Source organism: Mirounga leonina, unplaced genomic scaffold, assembly GCF_011800145.1.
Source record: "Mirounga leonina isolate KUSES-001 unplaced genomic scaffold, KU_Mleo_1.0 Mir_92, whole genome shotgun sequence".
NCBI classification, from domain to species: Eukaryota; Metazoa; Chordata; class Mammalia; order Carnivora; family Phocidae; genus Mirounga; species Mirounga leonina.
In genome coordinates, this window is record NW_023270852.1 from 12,804,872 (window position 1) to 12,828,762 (window position 23,891).

Consider the following 23,891-nt stretch of genomic DNA (forward strand, 5'->3'; position numbering starts at 1 on the left):
ACTGCCTCATGACTGGATCCAGCCATTCCATTAAAAACCACTGAGTACTGATGCTGGGCCAAGTGCTGGGGACACAGTAGAATCAGACCGGTTCTTGCCTTTGGGCAAGACTCCCAGACTGATGGGAGACAGGACAGAAATAGTGACAATGCAGTGTGGTGGGGCGGACAAGGGGATGAGGATGATGACTCCCCTCCCCCCAATACAAGGGAGATACATACTGTGTAGCTGGGGAGATGGGAAGCCACAGCACCAGCCAGAGAAGAGCAGAGGTGTTACAGTGCATAAGCACTAAGGAAAAAGAGACTGGAGAAGCCTGGGGAAGGGAAGGTTAGAGCCCAAGATGGTCATGGAGACTGTGAGTGGGAGAGTGAGTGCTAGACCCAGGCCTTCTAGTCCAGGGCTCTTTCCACCTGCCCACAGTCTTGGGCCCCACCCCCAAGCTTTTAGTTCCAAGTGACCAGAAGGACTGGACCACACCAGCTGTCACTATTCTCTTCACTGGTGGCAAACTCCCGGAAACTTTCCCAGGCCACTCTAGCCTACATGGACCATTTCCTCCTTTGAACCCCTAGAACACTTAACTGATCACACACTTTTTATATACATATGTCTCATCTCCAGAATCAGATGTATTACTAAAGGGATGCCCTGTGAATATCCAGAGAAGGAAATGGTGATGGTCGCCAGGCAATGAGGATGGGGTCACAGAAACCAAGTCATGCCAGACTAACCTCATTCCCTTTCTTCATCAGGATTATCTGTTTGCTCAATCAGGTGCAGTCAGGGCAAATGTGGACTTCATCAGACATTTGATGGGATATCTCAGGACAACCTGAGGACATGATGGAGAATTGTGGGCTGGGTGCCAGTACAGTGTGGAAGGTTAGTAGTGACTGGTGGACTAATCAGACCCAAGGGGAATGGAGTGACTAATGGATCATAGGTGACCTGGAAGGAAGTTTTGAGTGGCAGTAAATAGGGTTGGTCTTGTTTAGTATGTTTATCCTTGACAAAAATATCATAGGATGGTCTGTTCATCAAATCTGTAGGTGTCAGGTTAGGGTGGGAAGAGCCAGACACACCTGGTGGAAGGCTGACATTAAGAGCTGAAACAAATGAGATGAAAAGTAATGGAGATAAATGGGAAGTTATGGGTTTTAGAAGAGAGACAAAGTAGAGATGGTTCTGGGAAGTGTGATCAAAATAGGAAAGGGGTGGGGGCCTGGCTGGCTCAAGTGGAAGAGCATGGGACTCCTGATCTCTGGGTTGTGAGTTCAAGCCTTACCCTGGGTGTAGAGATTACTAAAAAAATAAACAAACTTTAAAAAAAATAGGAAAGGGTTGGTAAGCCACATGAGAATAATGGGTTAAGGAACTGGAGGTTCAGGATGGAGAAAAGATAGCTTAGAAGAACATGCCTGCATCTTCAGGTACTGGAAGGGCCAGCAGTGGAACAGGGATTAGAGTCATTCTACATAAGCCCCATGGTAAAGTTAAGAACCTTGGAAGCAGATTCTGGTTGAATATAAGAAATTTCTAACCATCATCCAAAGATAGATTCTGAGCAGCCTCAGGAACAAATGAGTTCCCCAGCACTGGGAGTGTTCAAGCACTGAGTGGATGACCATTTGGTAGATCTACTACTTACACCTCAGCTTATGGAGGTTTTTTTTCCAAGACTAATTGTTAATTTGTGTTTATTCATTCAGAGATACTTTTTGAGAACCTTTTATGTGTCTGGCATCAAACTAGGTGCTAGGAACACAAAGGTGAGTAAGAAGACACTGTCCCAGCTCTTAAAGAGCTCCTGGTCCTGCTAGGAGAAGATGGGTAAGTTTATTTCAAGAGTATCTTGTGCCTCGATTACAGGCCTCAGCACAGGGAAGGCTGGCTTCAGCTTAGATTAAACCAGAGAAATCCTGTAGAAATCCAAACACACACTTGATTACTAAAGGCCATAGCTTAATCAAGCCAAATCACTTGCTTAAACCAACTACTGGCTGTGGGAACAGAAGTATACAGTGAAACACAATTTGTGAATTTTTGTGCATGATACTTTGCTCTTAGAGTCTGAGATTTGGTCTTTGGCTGGGACTTGTTTATGTACCTACAGATTGTCTTACAAGTGGCTGTGATGTCAGGGTGAAGTGATTTAGCCAGCAGGGCTACCCAACTCTCCATTTCTTACCCACCCTATGGGGACTGCTTCAGCACAGACATAAACATGCTCCTGCCGTTACCTTATTGCACTCGTCACAGGGGGAGGCTAGAAGGCTTGATTCAGGGATATGATTGGATTTTAAATCCCAGTCTCACAGGATTTTAATTACTGGTCTGGGGCAGCAGGGATAGGCGCTGGCTGCCTTTGGATGGAGGAGGTCGATACGCCACTCCACAACATATTGAGCCACAATGCCTGCAGACTCTATTGCTCTATTTAATCATCTTTTGCAAAATTTACAGTGGAACAGGAGGGATCAATACAGAATTTATCACATTCTCTTGTAAATATGAGCTAGGAAAGAGTTCCAGGCAGTTTGTTACTGAGTGGGAGGGAACATGTCTGTGTACAGCTGGGTATTAGGAGAGGAGACAAAATCCATACTTCTTGGCATATGCTACAGATGCTCAGCCGGCCCCCCTTAAGTCTGAAAGCAAGTTCAATGGGAAGAACACAGATTCATTCATTCACTCATTCATTCAATCAACCAACCAACACTCCAGAGCACCTATTTTATGCCAGACTCTGTAGAGACTCTGGGGATACAGACTGGTAATTCTGCTCATGAGATCATAAGCAGAGATATACCACAATGGCTGTGCTACTTACTAGTGAATGGAGGAACTTGGGCAAGTTACTTAACAGTGACTTTGTTTATACATATGGAATATGTAGATAATAAATCAAATTCAGTTATTTTAATTATTAAAAGAGATAAAAGCCTTAATATAGAGCTTAGTACACAGTAAGGACTCAATAAATAATAGCTATTGTTACTTTTACTACAATTACCATTATTATTTTTTAAAGATTTTATTTATTTATTTGAGAGAAAGAATGAGATAGAGAGAGCATGAGAGCGGGGAGGGTCAGAGGGAGAAGCAGACTCCCTGCTGAGCAGAGAGCCCGATGCGGGACTCGATCCCGGAACTCCAGGATCATGACCTGAGCCGAAGGCTCAGAAGGCAGTCGCCCAACCAACTGAGCCACCCAGGTGCCCTACAAATACCATTATTAGGCATTCCTTCCTATGATGCAGCTCACCAATGGTCTATTGCAGAGATGGCGTATTGAACAGGGAGACAGCCACCCCATCTCTTGAGCAGACAGAAGGGAGACTGGGATGGCCTTCCACACACTAGACACCTGACCAGAGCTGCTGGTAGCTGAATGAGTGGAGCAGCGGGGTAGAGGGTGTCTAAGGAGGAGATACATTTGAAGCTCTGTTTTTTTGAAGCTTTGACTGTAATGCTGGAAACAATAAAATAGCCTCCTAAAACTGCCGTGGGGGGACAGAGTGAGAAGTGATATACTTTATGGGGGTAAGCCAGGGAAAGTTATACAGAAGAGAGGTAAATGAGTTGGCTCTTAAAGACTAAGTAGGAGTCTGACAGGTAGAGAAGCAGGGAAAGGGCATCCTAGGCTGAGAAAAGTGGATGTGCAAAGATTTGGAGGCAGGAAAGACTCTATCCTAGGGAAGTAGCCCGTGAGTGGGCCTGTGGTAGCAAAAGTTCCTGTCTCCCCAGACCCACCTGGCTGCAGGGATCCCCTGGTAGGCCTACCAAGCTCTGGTCCCAATCCTGAAGCAAACCATCATCCCCAGCCCCTCTTAGAGATAGGGCGGCAGAAGATTGATGGGGTGCTCTAGGAAGACTTGCATGTGGGTTAAACATCTGGGCTTATCTTACAGGCACTAGGAATTGCTGAAGGTTTTCAAACAGAGGAGTGCCAGGGTTTGCAGGGTATAGGCTGGTTTGCAGGGGAAGTAGGGAGACCAACAAGAAGACTGTTACAACTGGCCAGGTGAGACTGAAGTCTGAACTAGGGTAGTGAGGACAGAGGAGAGAAGATGGATTTGAGAGAAAATTCTCAGATAGACAGGCTTGATGAAAAATGAGAGTGAAGTCATCAGACTTACTTAAAATACTTCCTTGTTTGGTGACCAGTAGTTGATGCTGCCAGTCACCAAATAGGGAATATGGAAGAGTCTGTGGAGGGTTGGGTTTGGATACACTGAATATGAGATGTCTACAGAATATTAAGCATCAGCAGAGCTATTGGAGACATGAAAATGCCTGGCTTGTTGTAAGGCAAATATGTAGGCCAGTCTGGTTAAAAAAGAGATGGTATGGGGCACCTGGGTGACTCAGTTGGTTAAGCGACTGCCTTCAGCTCAGGTCATGATCCTGGAGTCCGGGGATCGAGTCCCGCATCGGGCTCCCTGCTCAGCGGGGAGTCTGCTTCTCCCTCTCCCACTCCCCGTTTGTGTTCCCTCTCTCGCTGTGTCTTTCTCTGTCAAATAAATAAATAAAATCTTTAAAAAAAAAAAAAAAGAGATGGTACGACAGCATGGAAGTAAGTGTTCAAACGTAATTCATATACAGAGTTAGGTGGGGAAAAAAGGGCAAAAGCAAAAACTCCTGCCAAGGATTTCTGCTCAATGCAACGTAAGGTAGGGATTTTCTAGATGAGAGATGTTTCTGAATAGCATGCGACATAGGCACTGCAAGTATGGGGATCCTCAGCTCATTTTCCTTTTGGGCAAGTTTCCTGGAAGTTGTGGGCTCTTAGGAGGCCAGTCCCACTTCCCTCTCTCCCCACAATCCAGCACAGACTACCCTCAGAGGTGGCAGCAGGCTCCGTGCCCAGAAAGCAGCTGGGAGCAACTGTCATGGGAGGGAATGACTCTGGATAAAGCAGAGTTCAAAGTGCACATAATAAGAGCCGGGGTCCCTGGGCTTCTGCATTCCCCCCACCCCCTCCCACAAATGACAGCTGAGACCAAGGCAGCCACGCCTGGGGTCTGGGCTGAATTTAGCAGTCATAATTATACTGCTGAGGTCTGGGGCAGAGCCACAGTCTCTGCAGAAGGCAGCAGCTTTTGTTCATGCCCTGAAAACACATCATCTTCAAACATGCTAATCGCATGTCTGCTTCTGTCTAACAACATTGAAGGGAGGCTGAGGAGAGGGCACACAATGCCCACACATCTGGCTAATTCAGTTATGAGGCCAATCAATCTTGATGGGTTGTCTATAAAACATCAACCACCCCAAAGGACTGACCTGACCAGATGTTTAAGCTTCTGCTGACCAATCCCAGCCTAATGTCCACAGCAGAGAAGAGGGGTTTTCAAGAGATGGCTTATGCTGCCACTCACATGTTTATTCCCAAAGCTAAGTAAAGCCTTCTGCCTGGATGAGAGCAATCAGTACATTAAAGTGGTGGCTGAGCCAGGCTTAGTGAAGTGAAGCTGACCCTTGAACAACACAGATCTGAACTGTGCAGGTCACTTATACGTGGATTTATTTTGATAAATACACTACAGTACTATAAATATATTTTCTCCTCCTTACGATTTTTAAAATAACGTCTTTGCTCTAGCTTACATTACTGCAACAATACAGTATATAATACCTATGACATACAAAATGTGTATTAATCAACCGTTTATGTTATTGGTCAGACTTTTCTGATCAACAGCAGGCTATTAGTCACTGAGTTTTGGGGGAGTCAAAAGTTACATGCAGATTTTCGCCTGCATGGCGCCCCTAACCACTGCATTGTTCAAGGGCTAAATGTATACTCATCAAATATACAGACTTTCACTCTGACCTTCGGGAAGGCAGGAGGCCTTCTTTACAGGCAGCTTCGAGAACACTTGCAAGAACAGAAACCAATGAAATATTTTTGCTAATCGCACTTCCCAGTTGGGAGAGAATCAGGAGTGTGGAGGCGGGTATCTTTATGATATTAAATGCTACAGGCTCCAGTCCTGGGCGCAGGAACCATTCATCTGCTGATGTCTGCTTTTCAACCCCCTATCAAGGCTGAAGGAATTACTCATCTCCCTCATAAAATTGTGGCTTTTTTTTTTTTTTTAAACCAGAAGCCACTGCCAACAAGGACTCTCTCAGTTTATGTTCCTTCCTTTATGGCCAACCCCAGTCACCAGGCAACAGTCACCAAAAATAAAAGTGGAAGGGCAGTGGGGAGATTAGGAGGTAGGAGAGGGCAGGGAATAGACTTGCAGTCTATACCAAGAGGACCATTTTTGACTCAGAGCTTCTAGCTGGTGCTAATGACTCCATTTTCCTCAAGAGGACTTTTCTCTAATTAATTCTAAGGACTTCACCAAGTTTGTCTCAGCTGAGGCTGCATGACAAACCAGATGGATGGACTTGGAAAAAGAAACTTTTCAGAAAGTGGTGAGAGAGAATCACACATTTAAAATGAGGTCTTTGTTGTAACAGTCTGTGGCTAGAACAGTAGGTGCCATGCAGTAGGAGCTTAATAAATATTTACTGACTGAATAATTATGCTCCACTTATGATGCAGTTGGGCTACATTGCTTCAATTTCTATTTATTAGGAGAGGCCTCCTATAGCCCAGTCCCTGGAAATACTGCTAGACAAAATCACAGAGATCAGGAGAGTCTTCTCTCAGCCTGAATGAGCACGGATGAAGCAGTGTTGGAAGGCAGAGGTATGGACCTCATTACCACATCCAACAACTCTTTCTTCTTCCTCATGGCTATAGTAATCAATGCTGCTGACCAATCCTGCTTCCTTTCGATTCTTTTCCACCTTGATTTTCATGATACCTAATACCCATGACTTTATCTTCTATGCAGGTTCCTGTTCATTCTTCTGTCCCAGGTTATGGGTGACACCCAAGGCTGAGTCCTCAGCTCATGATCCTTTCTCTGTATGCACTCTCCTTTAAGAAACAGTTCCAACTGGCACAGTTTAAACTATCCCAGTGGTTCGCAATCCTGGCTGTGTATCAGAATTACATGGGAAGTGTTAAAAACATATCAATCCAGGGCGCCTGGGTGGCTCAGTTAGTTGAGCGACTGCCTTCGGCTCAGGTCATGATCCTGGAGTTCCGGGATCGAGTCCCGCATCGGGATCCCTGCTCGGCAGGGAGTCTGCTTCTCCCTCTGACCCTCCTCCCTCTCATGCTGTCTCTCATTCTCTCTCTCTCAAATAAAATTAAAAAAAAAACCAAAACCCAAAAAACAAAAAACCGTATCAATCCAAGGTGGGAGAAAATATTTACAATATATATCACAGATAAAGGGCTGTATCCTTAACATTCAAAGAAATTTTAAAAATCAGCAGAAAGAAAAAGACCAAAAGTCCTATAGAAAAATGGGCAAAAGACATGGAAAGACAATTCACAAAAGGATAATATAAAACGACTCTTAAACTTACGAAATGGTGTTCAACTTCACTCATAACAAGAGAATCAAACTAAAACTATGCGAAGATACTATCTCTCACCTACCAGATTGGCAAAAATTTAAAAGCGTGACAATACACTCTGTTGGGGAGGTGAGAAAAACAGGCACTTTCATATGACATTGTTGGTGGTAATGCAAAATGGAACAACTTCTGTGGAGGAGAAATTCACAATATCTAACTAAAGGACATATGTATTTATTTACCCTTTGATCCAGCAGTACCACTTCTAGGACTTTACTGTAAAGATACACCTCCAACAATCCCAAATATATATGCAAGAGGTTATTCACTGTAGCATTATGTGTAACTAACAAATACTGGAAACCTCAGTGTCCAAGCATAGGAGATACAGTACAAACACACAATGGAATACTATGAAGCTATAAAAAAGAATGAGGAAGCTCTCTCTGTGAACTGCTATCGAGTGATTTCCAGGAAATATGGTTATTTAAAAAAAGCAAACTGCAGAAGGGCATATATCGTAAGCTTTTTGTGTAAAAAAAAAAAAGGGTAAATTTAAAAATACATATAATTTGTTTATACAAAGAAACATGGGGTCAGGGCTCACTGAGAGGAGCAGAAAAAGGTAGACAGAGATATAGGAGAGAGTTTTAGTTCTCTGAGTGTATCCTTTTTTTTTTTTAAGATTTTTTAAAAAATGTATTTATTTGACAGAGACACAGCGAAAGAGGGAACACAAGTGGGGGGAGTGGGAGAGGGAGAAGCAGGCTTCCAGCTGAAGCAGGGAGCCCGATGTGGGGCTTGATCCCAGGACCCTGGGACCATGACCCGAGCCGAAGGCAGACGCTTAATGACTGAGCCACCCAGGCACCCTCTGAGTATATCTTTCTATATAGTTCAAACAACAAAATTGAAACAAAAACAGGTAGGGGAGAAAAGCCCTAAAACTGAAAGTGAATTGAAGAATTAACCCAATTGTATTTCAAATGAATAAACACACACACTGAAGGGGAAAAAAATACCACCCAAGTAACTTATGAACCTAGCACTTGACTATATACTCTTAGCCCTGGATGGAGTAGGCATGAAAACTACAAACAAATCCTGACCTGAACTCTGTTTAGTAAGTCTGTTTTCCAGAGTGGTGTGGGTGAGGCAAGGCTGAAGCCTTCTTAGATGTATTACAGGAGTAAGAAAATGAGCAGATGTATCAGTGCTGTTTGGAGCCAGCATTCTCCCTACAGAAGAAGGGGCATACAAATAAGAAATGTGTGAAGACAGGGAAGAACCCAGTGGGGATGGACTGGAATGGGAGGTAGTGGTATTCAGGATTTCAAAAATATGTACATGCATATGCATATGTGTGTATATATGTATATGCATGTATGTGTATGCACATGTGTATATAACCATATATATTTCCTGGTCCTGTCAACAGAAGGGGTAATAAGCAAACACAGTACTCAGGTTTCAGTCTCTAATACAATTGCTCACTAAAAAGTCTTAGGGCCCCTGAGAGAAATGGCTGATTCCAGGGCAGCAACAAGGTGGATACAAGACTGAAATACCTTGTTATGCCAGGAAATATGGAAATGCTATAAAAAAAAAAAAATTGGGGGTATGCCACACTGGACAAATCTGAGACAATTTTAGCACAACGTAACTGAGTAATGAGTTATAGAACAATTAAAGCAACAGTGGCCATGAGCACATTGTCACAACAGACAGGTAAATGGGGGAGAAAATACTCTTGTTTACCACAGGATGCCAGGTGCTGAGTGGTCAATGTGGAGTGAGTGCTGGGGTTGGGAAAGATGTAAAATATTCACTTTGCAACCACTGTATAAAGATTGGTTCAGAAAAGAATCATCAATGGAAGCTAAGTCCAGAGGCAAATTTAGATGAGGAGCAGGGTATCTGTATGGTCTTAAAACGGTCTCCCCACAGACTGCTTATTAATTTCAAGGGAAAAAGTAATAAAGAGGGATGCCTGGCTGGCTCAGTCAGTTAAGCGTCTGCCTTTGGCTCAGGTCATGATCCTGGGGTCCTGAGACTGAGCCCTGCATCAGGCTCCTTGCTCAGCGGGAAGCCTGCTTCTCCCTTTGCCTTCCCCTCCCCCTGCGTGCGCTCGCGTGCACGCGAGCTCTCTCTCTGACAAATAAACAAAATCTTAAAAAAAAAGTAATAAAGATACAGTGGAGAAACAGGGCAATACTTGGGTTGGTGATGGGGTGGGAGTAAGAGCTTTTACTGAAAAACTCTTGAATTTTGTACTGTGTACAAGTATTAACTATTCAAAAACAGGAAGAAACAAAACATACGATATCTCTGAGAGTGCGGTAGGCAGAATAATGGTCCCCCAAGTGATGTCCACATTCTAATCCCTGGAACCTGTGACGGTGCTAAATGACTTGGCAAAGGGGAGTTAAGGCTGTAGATAGAATTAAGGTTGCTAATCAGCTGACTTTGAGAAGGGAGGATACCCTGGGTTATCCAGGTGGGCCCAATGTAATCACAAGGGTCGTTAAAAGTGAAAGAGGGAGGCAGAAGACTCAATGTCAGAGTGAAAAAGGAGAAAAAACAACTGACCACTGCCAGCTTTAAGACATAAGGGGACTAGGAGACAAGGAATGTGGGCAGCCTCTCGAAGCTGGAAAAGACAAGAAAACATTCTCTCTGTGTCTCCAAAAAGCAATGTACTGCTGACACCTTGCTTTTAGTCCATCGAGACCCACTCTAGACTCATCTCCAGAATTTTAAGATAATAAACTTGAGTTGTTTTAAGCCACTAAGTTTTTGCTAATTTGTTTACAGCAGCAATAGAAAGGATACATAAGAAAAGTTACAGGGGTTGCTTCCAAGGAAGAGGACTAGGGATGTGGAAGGGAGACTTCTTTTCCACTATATATACTCTGGTACTGATTGAAATTTTTATCTTGTACATTTTTTTAAGTAAAAATCACCGTTGGGGCACCTGGGTGGCTCAGTCAGTTGAGCGTCTGACTCTTGGTTTCTGCTCAGGTCACAATCTCAGGGTGTAAGATTGAGCCCCGAGTCTGTCAGCTTCCGTGTTCAGCGGGAACTCTGCTTCCCCTCTCCTTCTCCCTCTGCCCCTCTCCCCCCTCAAGCGTGTGTGCTCACCCTCTCTAAAATAAATTTTAAAAAATAAAATCTTTAAAGTAAAAATTACTGTAGACATTAAACAAATGACAGTCACTTCAGGAGCTCACTATTGATTTCACAGTGGAGTACAAGTCCTCTGGCTCATCCCCAAGGCCCTCCACACTCCCTACCCATAATCCAGCACGTGGCCAGTTTCTTCCAGGTCTCTAACATGCAAACCTTATTTCTGTTACTGACTCACCTGAAAAGCTTTCCTCCTTCCCTCTGCTTGTTTGAACTCTACCTGTCCTTTGGGAACTGCCTCCAGTCCCCCTCCTCCACGAAGCTTCTACAATGCCAACACTGATCTTCCCCTTCTCATTCATTACACGCGTTTATTCTGCCCTTTGTGTAAGTTTATTTCAAAGTCCTGCACTGTCCTGTGCTGTTCTCAGTGTGCTTTGTGTACAAGCCTTTGCACCAAACTGGTACTCTATAGGGTGCAGTCTGAAGGAAGGGCCTGTATCTTTTTAATTCCTATAATGCCCAGTGCCCATTATAAATACATGTATTCAACAAATATTCACTGAGTACCCACCATGTGCTAAGGATATTGCAGGGTGCTGGGAGTATAAGCACTATAGATCCAGACCCTACCTTCAGGGAACACATTATATAACAAAGGAGAGATCTATTGATCAAATAGCTACAGGACTACATGTTGTGGTAAGTGTAAGAAAGAAATTATACAGGACATTTTAAGAGCATATATCAGAGGAACTTAGAAAAGGGATACTGGTGGTCAGCTGCAGGAAAATAATTAAAAGTTGCTGAATTAAGTAAGAATACTTAGATTTGCAATTGGATAAATCAGAGGGCAATTAATTCATTTAGAATCACAAAATATGAAAACAGAAGGAAGCTTTGAGATTGCAACCCAATGATCTAGTTTTACAGATGGGCCAAATGAGGCTCAGTGAAGGGGAGGGACTCCTCAAGGTTGCACAGCAAGGCTGAGTTAGTGCCAGGTCATCTGACCCCCACTTAGCACTTCCAACCACACAGGGTTCATTACTTCAAAGGGAGTTTCTGAAGGATTCCTGAAGTGGCAAGCTCCCCCTTCTGCCCACATTTAAAAGAATTCATTTCCAAAATGATGTTCAGGAAGAAGACTGTGGTATAAACCTAAAGAGAGCATCTCTGCTGTGCTCTTTCTGGGACACTGCCAGGCCTCTATGTAAGGGAAGAGAGAGCATGAATGCTAGAAGCACAACTCCCTTTGGGGAGGGAAACTTGGTCCTGGGCAAACCCCCAGTCTGACTCTAGGATGGGAACTTTGCTGCTATTCTGCAGGCCTTGACCTTCAGACTGGCATCCCTTTTTAAAGCTGTGGTACTGCCCATTGTCTGTGCATTCTGTCCACAAGCACATTCACTGAAGGAGCAAGAATGGGCCAGCAAAGAGCAGATGGCCTTGCCTTGGGAAATGTGAGTTCTACTTAGCTCTATTTCCAGGCCCAGTGCAGGTGGAGGAGTACACTGGACAGAGAACAGACCTGGCCCAGATGATGCTGACCTCTCCTTCACCCAGGGGAGACTTGGCCTCCAGCTGCCACTGTTGGCGGTGATGAGCTCATGCCGGATACCAGCCAGGCTCATCTGAGGACTGCTTGGAGCCGATTAGAGCCTTGATGAAATGCGGGTGCCTGGATGGCAGGCGGCTCTGGAGAGCTTGGGCTCTGGTGGCCAGGCGCTCATCTGTAACTCAACCATGCAGTGACTCCTTATATCCAGAGGATCTGGGATACAGAAATATCTTTCCTTGGGGGTTAGCAAGGACAGTTCTTCATTCTGCACTGGGCAAGGGGCTGACTAGGCCAAGGGCAGAGGAAGGACTCAGGGTCACTGAGGGCCCCCGTTAGCCGTTACTTAACCATGTGGACTGCAATTATATGACCACAGAACCCCTCCATTCCCCACAATGCCCCTGACTGCAGTGCTGGGTCTCTTTGGATGATTAGCACCCAGCACTCTCCATAGGACTTTCTCAGGTTAAGTGATGAACTGACATCTACACTTCAGGTCTCAAAACATTTGCTCCGGGAAGACTTCTCTTGCTTCAGACCAGATTAGGTCCCCATTATGCTCTCATAGGACCCTCTATTCTTCCTCAGTAACACTTATCTCAGTGACAATTAGCTAATAATTTTGTAATTATTTGCCTAATGTCTGTATTTTGCCAGAGTTTAAGCTTCACAAGGATGGGGAGGTGCCATAAATGTTGTTAAAGTAATAAAAGGAAGTCAACAAAAAGACCAGTTTTACAACAAAAAGAGAAAGTTTTACAGATAAGTTCTGAATAGTATTCTTTAAAAGGAAACTTTTATATACAACAGAGGAGGGCTTCTTCACCACCACCTTAGCTATGGGGCCAACTGGGTCCTCCTGGCTTTCTGGCCTGCAACCACTCATCCACACAAGCCAATCGTTCCTGTTTTGTTTTGTTTGTTTTTTTTTTAAAGGAGAGAGTGAGAACGAGTGGGGGGGAGGGGCAGAAGGAGAGGGAGAAGCAAACTTCCCACTGAGCAGGGAGCCTGATGCGGGGCTCAATCCCAGGACCCTGAGATCATGACCTGAGCCTAAGGCAGACGCTTAACCAACTGAGCCACCCAGGCGCCCCCAATGGCTCCTGATTTTGAGTGGCAGGGAGGATTTTCTTTCTTTCTTTCACTTATAACAGCTTTACTGAGATATACTTTATACACCATAAAGCTCACCCACTTATATATTTAATGCTTTTTTAGTATATTTACAGAGTTGTACAACCATTATCATAATCTGATTTTAGAATATTTTTACCACCCCCCAAAGAAACCTTGTACCCATTAGCAGTCACTACCCATCCTCCCACAGACAACTATTGGCATGGAGGGTTTTTAGCTCTATATCCAAACAATATGAGGAAGCCTTCAGTGTCCAATTATCTGACATGATCTCTTCATCATACAGATGAAAAAAAGTGACGCCAGAGATGCCGTGAGTCCGACAGGGGTGAGATGGTGGCAAGCGGGGTGCCTGCATCCTAGTGGCAGTGCTCTGTTCCCTCTGCTACACAGTCTGACTGTGTGTCGCAAATGTTCTATCCCACTGGACTTCAAGCTACTTGAGGGCAGAGGCTATATTCTGCTCATTTGTCTTCCCTTCTTGCCCAGGAGGACCATCAGAGCAGTGATGTCTCAGGTTGGTCCATGTACTGGCACCAGTCTGTGAGCCTTGATACCAGTCCTCGATGAGATAAGTACAGTGAGAGTATCTGGAAACTGTTAACAGAACTTCGGGTAATTTTATACCTGTTGAACCCAATGACAAATTCGGGCCTCTATTTTGTATGCCTTTTTAAAATATAATTTTTCCAGTAATTTATTTTTATTGTTTTTTACAAAAGCATTGGTTATGATAGATTGCAAATTCAAACAACAAAAAGAAACAGATCTTTCATAGATTGCTTGAGAAGTGCTGCTTTAAAGCAACCCATTCTCCACTTTCTTCTGCTTTCCCTTTTCCCTCTCGGTTTCCTTGTATCTCTTGCACTGGCTCTTTTCATGCTCACATCTGAAATGTAGGTTCTCTCAGTTGTGTGCTTGGGTCTCTTTAGCTCTACAACTTTCCATGGGCAACTCACAGATGCAGCCAGCTTCCACCACCCTGAAGAGACCAACAGCTCTGAAATTTTCATGCTCAACTTACAGAGTCTTTTCTCTCTTGAACCTCAGGCCCATTCATCCAGCTGCCTGCTACACACCTCTCCAAGAGTGTCCCACAGGTTCTCTGATTGGTCAATAGCTATTTATTAATCACCTACCATATGCCAGCTGTGAGGTTTTTTTTTTTTCCCTAGGAACTATGAATATAGCAGTAAAATAAAGAGGCAAGGTCTCTATGATCATAAGGTTTACATTTTAGTGGGGGAGAGAAAGATGATGAACCAATAAACATGATCATTTTAGGGACTGATAAATAGCAGAAAGAAGGTAAAGTGGGATAATATGAAAGAAAGTGACTGGGGGAGCTATTTTACTAGGGTGCTCAGGGAAGGCCTCTCTGAGGAGGGGAAGTTTGAGTTGAGACCTGAATTCCCAAGGGGGAAATGATCCCAATCACTGGGAGAGGTAGGTACAGAGAGGCCCTGCCAAGGGAAGGAGTTCAGTGTGCCTGAGGAATAAAAAAAGGCCAGTGTAACTGGAGAATAGTGAACAAGGGGGAGAGTGGCTAGAGATGAGGTCACATAGGCAGGCAGGGTCTGGGTTCCGTGGGGCCTTATAGGCTCTGGTAAGGAGTTTAGATTTCATTTTGGTGTCAGTGGCATACCAATGGAAGGTTTTAAGTAGAACAACCACAAGATCAATGTTTTAAAAAGATCCCCCCGGCTATTATTTGGAGGATGGATCTGGGGAGACAAGAGTGGAAATGGTGGGACTAGTCAAGAAGCTGCACTGATCATCACCCTGGGACTAGAGCTGCAGCAATGGAAATGGGAAAACAGGAATGGGTTCAAGATGTGCTTTAGAGGTACAACTGACAGGACTTAACTGAAGGACCTGACAGGGAATGTAAGGGAATAAGAGAATTCAAGGATGATGCCAGAATTTGAAGCCTGAAAACTATGTAGATGATGGTATCATTTATTTAGATGAGGAAGACCTGGTAGATGCCAATTTTGGGAGAAAAGCAGATGCATATTTTGGCCAGGTTGACACTCAGACCGAGGGAAAAACAGGAGCTGGGGGAGTGGATTAAGTGAATAGGGATAGTTCCTTTTCAGGACTTTTACCATGAAGGGATGGAGAGAAATGAGGCAGAAGCTGCAGGGAGATATGAGGCCCCGGGAAATTTTTTAGTTTGCTTTGTTGTTTAAGATGGGTGATACCAGGGCATGTTTTTATGCTGACTGGAATCAGCCAGCAGAGAGGGGAACAAAGGTAATGCAGGAGAGATAAGGGATAACTGGAGGGGCAAAGTCCTTGAGAAGCACGAGGAAACAGGAGCCTGAGCCCAAATGCAGGGTTGGTCTCAGGAACTGTAGAGGAAGGAGGGCGGCATTCAAGTACAGATGGGGGTAAGCTAGTGGAAGCGGCAGGAAGATGAGATAGTTCCCCTCTGACTACAATGTATTTTCTGTAGGAAGTGTGAGGTGGGGGGGCGCCTGGGTGGCTCAGTTGGTTGGGCGACTGCCTTTGGCTCAGGTCATGATCCTGGAGTCCCGGGATCGAGTCCCGCATCGGGCTCCCTGCTTGGCAGGGAGTCTGCTTCTCCCTCTCATGCTCTCTGTCTCTCATTCTCTCTCTCTCAAATAAATAAATAAAATCTTTAAAAAAATAAAAATAAAACTCCAATTACAGCAATACGATCTAAAAAAAAAAAAACTTAAAAAAAAAAGGAAGTGTGAGGTGGGATCATTGGCTTGGGAGCTAGAGGAGAGGACTGAAGGACTGAAGGTCTGAGGAAAAACAAGGTATAAAAAAGCTCTAGAATAAGATGATGATTTTACCCACAAGTACAGTGGGGTGGATGGCAGTGAGATTTATGGTTGTAAATGCAAAGTGAGTCCCCTTAGCATGGTTGTGTGATGTTTTTCTCCAGCAATATTCAGTTGTTCTGATACAGACATGAAGTAAAAAGAAATTGGGTTTAACTAGGGTTAGTGTTTCATCAGATGAGTGTAAAGAAGGGAGAAAGCAGCAAGGGAATCATCAAAACATCGGGCCATGGAATCTAAAAGTGGGAGAGAAGGAGGAAATAGTCAAAATAGCACTGGTCATTCCCCTGTACCTCCAATCCTGTATTTCCTATCTCCACCCAGGCACATGCCATCTACTCAGCCATTCAACCCAGAACCTGGACCTTATCTTGACTCCTCCTTCTCTCTCATGGTCTGATCCTATGGATCCTACTCCTCACTCTTTCTGGGATCAGTCTTCTCCCCCTTCCCAAAGTAACTGCCTTGGCTTAGGCCTCACCTAGATAATTACAACAGCTTTCAAATGAAATATTTTCCCTTTTTCCAACCATGCCCCTTCTTATCCATGTTTTTCCATTTTCTTTAACCTTTCTTTCAAGTATAACATATATACAGAAAAGTACAAAAAATACATAAGGGTATATATAGCTCAAAGAATTCTCATCAAGGTGGATACAGCTGCACAACCACCATCTAGATAAAGAAATAGAATATCACACATCCCAGAAGCCCCCTGGTGCCTTCTCCCAGTCACTACCTGCCTGCTTGAGGGTAACCACTAGCCTGACTTCTTACACCATTGATTAGTATTGTCTATTTTGAACTCTGTATATAAATGCAGTCATACAGTAAGTATTCTTTCATGTCTGGCTTGTGTCCAGAATGTTAGGTTTGTGAGATTCATTCATGTTGAAAGAGACTGTTCGATCATTCATTCATTCAACTGATTATTCCATTGTGTGAACATTCCATAATTTATCCATTCGAGTACTGATAAACATTTTTGAAACTCCTAAACCATTTTTCACGTTAACATAAATCCAATCCTTCCCTCCCCTGAATTGTAATGCTTTCCCACTGGAGGATAAAGTCCAATTTCCTTAGCAGAGCTTGGTAGAGGCCTCCATTATTGGCTCCTGCTTTCCATTCTTGCCTTCTGAGCCTTCCATCCATACCCTATAAATTCAGCTCTTCTGAACTACCTGCAATGTTTTGAATGTATTGAAGTATGCTGCTTCATACTCCATGCCTCTGGAGATGCTGTTCCCTCTGCCTTTCTCCTTCATCCACCTGGTAAACTTGTATTCATCCTGTAAGACTTAGTGCAGGCACCATCCACTACACCATGCTTTCCCTGCCCTCCCCAGGGACCGAAAGGTCTTTTCTCTGTGATCCCTCAGCACCTCCTATACATCTCCATTAATATACCCGATAGCAATTCTTTGTTAAAATGTCTGATTTCCTCTCTGAACTATGAGTTCCTTAAGGGCAAAGACCATGTCTGGATCGTCTTTATTTCCCAGGTGCCTAGAGTAGGACCTATGACAGGAGAGGTACTCAGTAAGTGTTTGAAAAATGAATGAAAAGACTTGCCAGGGGTTACATAGGACACTGGAGCTGGAAGGGGTCCATGGGATCAGCTACTCTAACTTCTCTATTTTACTGAGGAGAAGAAAGGATTTGCCTACAGGAGAAAGGACTTGCTGGTAGCAGAGCCAGAACATCTGATCTTCAGCCCAGTGCTCATTCTCCTTCTTTGTACCGCCAGCAAGAATCAGAGGGTGAAGTTTCCAGAGGACAGCCTGAGGCAAAGCCGACTCCCTCAGCATCTGGCAGTACAGCCAGATGGACAGACAGTGAAGTGGAACAAGAAATGGAACTCTTAAGTTTCCAGCCCCCAAAACAAACTAACAGTCTCTTAAAGGGAAGATGTCAGCACTGGAAAGGCTCTTTGCCTTAGGCAGAGATGGTGGGGAATTTGACTCATCTGATGATGGCTGGGTAACACTGAGGACTGAGCTGTGTGCCCTTGGGAGAGAAGGGCAAGGAAGAGCCATGAAAGCAGGTAGAAGAAAAGAGGCTAAGGGAAGCCCTCGGGAAAGTGCTATTAGGTTTCATAAAGGCCAAATGTTTCTGAGGTGATGAGCACTGAAAAGGCAGTGGTACTGTAACTGCAAAGATAGCTGCAAAGAGGTGGCTCGTGTGTGAAGCTCTAAAACACCAGATACAATCTGACACTAAGAACGAGGGGGCCAGGAAACAAGGGTGCCACATCCCCAAACGGAAAATCTAGAGTGGTCTTAGAGATTTATCAGCGCATCCAAACATGTACTAAACTATGTGCAGACCACCGTGGCAAAGGAGGCAGGGGCAAATCAGACACCGTCCTTGCCCTCAGTCTACCTCAATCTAGAAGAGGGGACTGGACCCAAATCCCAGGGAGCAGGGAAGAGTTCAGAAGGGAAGTGGCATTAAAGATGGGGACTGACTGGCAGAAAAACCTGCATGAGTAAAGGCACCAAGGTGTGAGCTCTGAGGCAACACTACTGTACAGCTGGAAATTAGGGTAGCAGTGGGAAAAAAGTTAGGTGAGGGTCAGACTATAACACCACCAAAATCAGGTTAAAAAGTTAGGATGGGTAGGATTCTTTATATATTTTGTATATATATGTGTGTGTGTGTGTGTATGTATGTGTTTATTTTAAAGATTTTATTGTCTTTAAGTAATCTCTACAGACCCAACATGAGGCTCCAACCCCAAGAGTTGCATGCTCTACAGACTGAGCCAGCCAGGTGCCCCTATTTTGTATTTATTTTTTAACAAGTAAGCACTGAGTGTTTCTGAAGTTAATAATAGTAGGTATTATCTATAAAGTGCCTACTCTGTAGAACCTACACATGCCCTACTCCTGACAAAACCATCGAGAGCAGGTGGCACACTCCCATTTCCAGATGAGGAAAGAGAACCTCAGAGCAGCCCGTAGCTTGCCCAAGATCACAGGCTCTTTGGTGGCAGGGCCTGCATTCAGATCCTGACTCCACAGTTCATGCTCTCTCCTTGCAGCATTCCTCAACTGGGTTGCTCCTCTGAATCACATACAGGAAATTATCTGAGCAACGATTTTCTCAATTTTCCCAAGACTGGTGCATAACGTGTACCAATTTTAGATGCCTGGGAGAGGAGTTATTCCTTGTGTACAGTGGATGCCTTAGAGCACCAGGGCTCAATTCTCCGGAGGAATCCCGGTCGAGGAAGGCTGCCATGATTGGAACTATGTCTCAGGAGGATGGATCTGGCAGTGGGATCACATCCCTGGGAGGAAACAGTTGTGAAAGCCCCTGCAGAGCCCTAGAAATACTGGGAGAGTCAGCTCCAGGGGCTTGAGGGAGGCAGCTCCCCACCCTCCCTGATAAATCCTCTTCCCAGTCATCCTGTCTCTCCCTCCCTACCTCCCTCCAACCTTTTCTTATACTTGGCAGTCAAGTGCTGAGGCAGAACTTTCCAGCTCATAAGCCAACAACACAGGCAGAAGCAGCACGTTCACAGAATGAAAACCACAAAGACCTCCACTTCTGTGTGGAGCTCAGGAGCAGAAAATTGGTACTCGTGAATTCAGAACTCAGAACCCACCCAAAGAAGTCTGTCTGGCAAACTCCCATTAACCTTCATGATAAGGCTTAAGTGCACACACACCCCGCCCCCTACCCCCAGGCGTTCTATAACTGACTCCATCTCCCTGCTCACTAGGCAGGGGTATTTCCTTCTTTGTGTCCCCAGAGCTCCTGTCCAGTCCCCTGCCAGACACCCACACAGCTGTCACCACCGCTTTCCATATCTATCTCCTCTGTCAGTCTGATAGTCTCTCAGGGTCAGGGTCAATTTGCCTGATCCATCTAGGATGCCCTGAAGTCCATGGTCTCAGAAATAACAACTACGTAGCCCACAGTGACAATGCACAGCTGAGATTTAAACCCAGGTCTGTCAGACTCCCAAGCTTGTGTTCTTTTCACTATGTTACAGGACCTCCTAAAGATGACGAAATGACCTGTGCTAAGCACCCAGCCCAACACTGCAAGAGCTCAGAGGTGGCGCTATCAGAGTGTACCAGAGCACCAAGAGAAGCTTCCTGAGAGAGGGAGGCCTTGAAGGGCCCGAAGATCTAGATGAGAAGAGAGGCAACACGATGGTGTTTTAGGTAGGGTGGAGAAGTTTGGCAGAAAGAGAATTAAGGAATCTTTAGGCAGGAGCACAGGTTTTACATGAGGAGGAAATAGGAGGATTATAGCTGTCAGAGGGAGAGTTTGACTTCTTTAGACTAATCATGGCGCACCTACCATGTATCGGGGCTTTTACAGACATTATCACTAGTCCCCATGTTACCCCTGTGATACTTCCCAGGTGTTATCTGACAGTGAAGAAGGCTGAAGCCTAGAGAGTTAAGGCAACATATCCAAGGCGATACAGCTAGTAGGTGGGGAAGGTGGGATTTAAACCCAGGTTGGCCTGACTCTAAGTCTGCAGTGTCCTTTCTATTACTCCATGCTGCATCTTAAGGGGTCAGAGAACTGCCTGCATTAATAGACTGATGCTGCTGCCTGGACCTCCTCCCAGCTCTCATATGGGGACCCCTGGCCAGAGGGCAAGAGCGGCTGGCTTCTCTAGCTCTAACCCTCTACAATCTGCGGGCCCCAGAGCCCTGTGGACTCAGCAATTTCAAAGACAAGGGTTCTGTGTGGACCTCGTGAAAACAGGCTGCCCCTGTGCCTAGGCCTGCCTTGGATCTCCCAGAGAGCCTCCCTCTAAGTTGCTGCAGCAAAGCCAGGGGCAAATACAGGCTGAGAAAGCTAGATGGGCAGGAAGGCCTGCCTTCCCTGAAACCCTCGGGAGGAGGTCAGCTGAGGTCAGAAGACTTTGGAAATGTGACTGGCAATAGGCCCTAGGACAAGGGAGCAGGATCTTGCCTCTCGGTTGGCTGGTCACACACACAGAGGCAGACCAAGAGAGGTCAAGGGGGGGCGGAGGGGGGCTAGAAGTTGGCAGGCCTGCAGGCCCTGAGTGACGGCCACTTGTTCAGGTCGGGAAAGGAGAAATAAGTGGGTTAATGGTTTTGGCCCTTGAGGCTGGGAGGCTAGGGCAGGGGTTGTAAATGGATGCTGGGTAAAAAAGCAGGTGGGCGAACTGTAAAGTTGGGGGCTAAGGGCATCTGTTCCAAGTCAACAGGCAGGAACCATGCCCCTGGAACGGCTCAAAGGACTAACCTTGGCCTGGGGGGCTGAGGGTGGGGACGCTTCATAAAAGGCCTGTGCATCTTCATTTCAAAGGTGTTCAATCTGGAAGGCTGGGTGAGGGTCTCTCTTTAGACTGAACTCCCTGTCTGTCTGAGGGCTGAGGGGAAGCAGGGAATGTAAACCACTGGACAATGGCTGGGAGTACTGATTGATTTTAAGGCTTGGCAGAAAGAAGCCCCACGGTGAATGCTCCAATTCTTAGCTGCAAATGTCTTGCCTGAGATCTAAGTAGCATCTTGCTTGGAGACGTTTTCTAAGTCTCCGCTTCTGAGAGCAGTGAGTTCTTGCTCTGAAAGCATCAATCATTCCCGGCACTGTCACCACATCCATGAGCAGACCTACACCTCTCAGTGTTCATGCCCCAGACCCAGGCATACTCTGCTGCTCTGGGGCAGGCTGCCTAGGCTTGGGGATATGGGCCAGGCATAGGTTCTAAGCCAGCATGGCTGTGGCTGACAGAAGGTGGCAGGATTTGGGGATTACTGGTAAACCCCTCCAGCCCAATCACATGGCAAGGACTAGAACATGATCTCGGAATGTTAGGCTGTGGAAGCAAGGGCTCTGGAACTGAAAGAACTTTCTTTGAATACTGGATTTTGAAAAAGTGATTCAGCTGCAGAGGACAGTTGGCAGAAGTTAGAGAACAAAATCACAGTGTATTTGGAAAAAGATGTTTTAACCAGTTAGAGAAGAACTAAAATGGAATGGACTCCTGGGGAAGAAGTAGGGTTCCCTCAGTCCCTGCCACGGTCCAAGGAAAGGCCAGCCTGCCGGCTGTTGAAGGTTCCTGCCAGGAGGAGGGGAAGCAGGCAATCAGGGTGACTCAGAGAACTTCTGAGGCCCCTTCCAGCTCCCAGGCTCTATGGAAAATGACCACCGACAAGGAGGACCTTGGTATCCAGGCCCAAGAGAGGGCCCCTAGGCCCTCAAGGAGTGGCAGCAAGGGCATAAACAGGCAGTCATGTGCCATACTTATTCAGAGGCCTGGGCATGACACTCTAGGTAAGATGCTTCTTTTCCTACCCCAAGGCGAGGCCAGAATGGGATAAGGGGAAGTGGGAGGGAAAGTGACAGCTTGGGAAGTATCTGGCAGGGTGGCAGGTAACTCTGTACCAGACTTACATAGGATGAGCCCAGCCTGAATTGAGGGATGGTACATACTGCCCCTCCAATTAAACCAATACTCTCCAAAGGAAGGGTATTCAATCAGTGAACAAAGATTTATTGAGTGCTTACTGTATGTCAGGTACCGTACTAGGTGCTGGGGACAAATCAGTGGTCTTTAGGGAGTGAGTCAAGTTAGGGAGAAGGCTACTGAACTCATGAAAATAATTCCAGATTGTGACAAGAGCGATGATGGGAAAGAAGAGCATGCCATGATCCAGAGTAATGAAAGGGGCCTAATTTAGACTGAGGAGGGGAGATGGGATCAAGGAGAATGTCTTTGAGACCTGCATCGGTACAGACTTGAAGGGCCTCCCTCCTTGTTCTACTAGCCCTGCTCTAGAGGTGACAGGGGAGAAGAGAGGACAATTTTGGGGAGACGCACAACCAAGAAAACTCAGAGCACATGCAGATAGGCAGGATGCTGTGGTGTGTGACACACACGAGGCAAATCACACATCCCAGAGCCACTCTCACGGGCTGGAGCCACCCTCGAGGCACTTCCAGCTCTGGAAGGGTAACAGAGCTCTGGGGAGGCATGGATTTTCCAGAGTGGAGAGGCTGCCAAGTACTCTTTCCCTGCCGAACCCCAGCGCCATTCACCCATGCGCTCACCTCCATCAAGCAGCTCCTTGACAGTGCGGTAGTCATCAGCAAGGACAGCATAGTGCAGGGCTGTGCAGCCCTTGAAGCTGGCACGGTTGTTCAGCCGGTTGTTGAAGTCATCCTCTCGGGTGACCAGGACTGGGGGGACAGCAACACAAACCCTCCCATTAGCAACAAATGCCAGGAGCCACCAATCTCACCTTTCTCTTGGTGTTTTACTTCCCTCCCTCACTCATGTACATGCTTACTACACATATAATGCACCTACTATGTGCTGGGCCATCCGTGCAGGGCAAGAGGGGGTAAAACAAGGCCAGTTAGTTCACAAATGTTTCCTGACATCTATTATGTGTTAGGATTCATTTGGAGACGCAGAAATGAATCAGATCTGGTCTCTGACTCAGTCTGATGAAGGAAGCAGACAAAAACAGACGTGTAAAGTGCTATTTGAGATAAATGCTATATTAGAGTTATAACAGGATGACAGAAAGGCGGAGGGGAGCTTAGCTCAGTGTGGGCATGAAGAGAGTATCCCAAGAGATGAGAGTCTTGAAGGGTGAAGAGAAGTTGTCAGGTGAAGAAAGAAGGCTAGGGGGTTGGCTAGGGGATGGTAGGTCGGTGAGGGAAAGAGGCTGTTCCTAGCAGAACAGTTACATACCCCTTTATTTCGAAGGTGTTCACAATCTAGTGAGTATTCAGAAGTATTTTGTAAAGAACCTTCTTAATTTTTAAAAGCCATTAAAAATTTGAAACCACAGAATAGTACAAAGTAGAAAAGGTAT

At 45.5% G+C, this 23,891-nt stretch overlaps 1 protein-coding gene across 5 annotated transcripts in view; it reads right to left on the reverse strand.

Moving 5' to 3' along the window:
* The window catches only part of CLPB (caseinolytic mitochondrial matrix peptidase chaperone subunit B), a 162,215-nt gene that overhangs the window by 65,468 nt on the left and 72,856 nt on the right, over positions 1 to 23,891 (reverse strand). For all 5 annotated transcript variants that reach the window (XM_034995491.1, XM_034995494.1, XM_034995492.1 and 2 more), the window contains one exon: positions 23,119 to 23,247. In XM_034995491.1, coding sequence (XP_034851382.1) covers positions 23,119 to 23,247 — 129 coding nt within the window. The remainder of the gene's footprint in view (positions 1 to 23,118; positions 23,248 to 23,891) is intronic.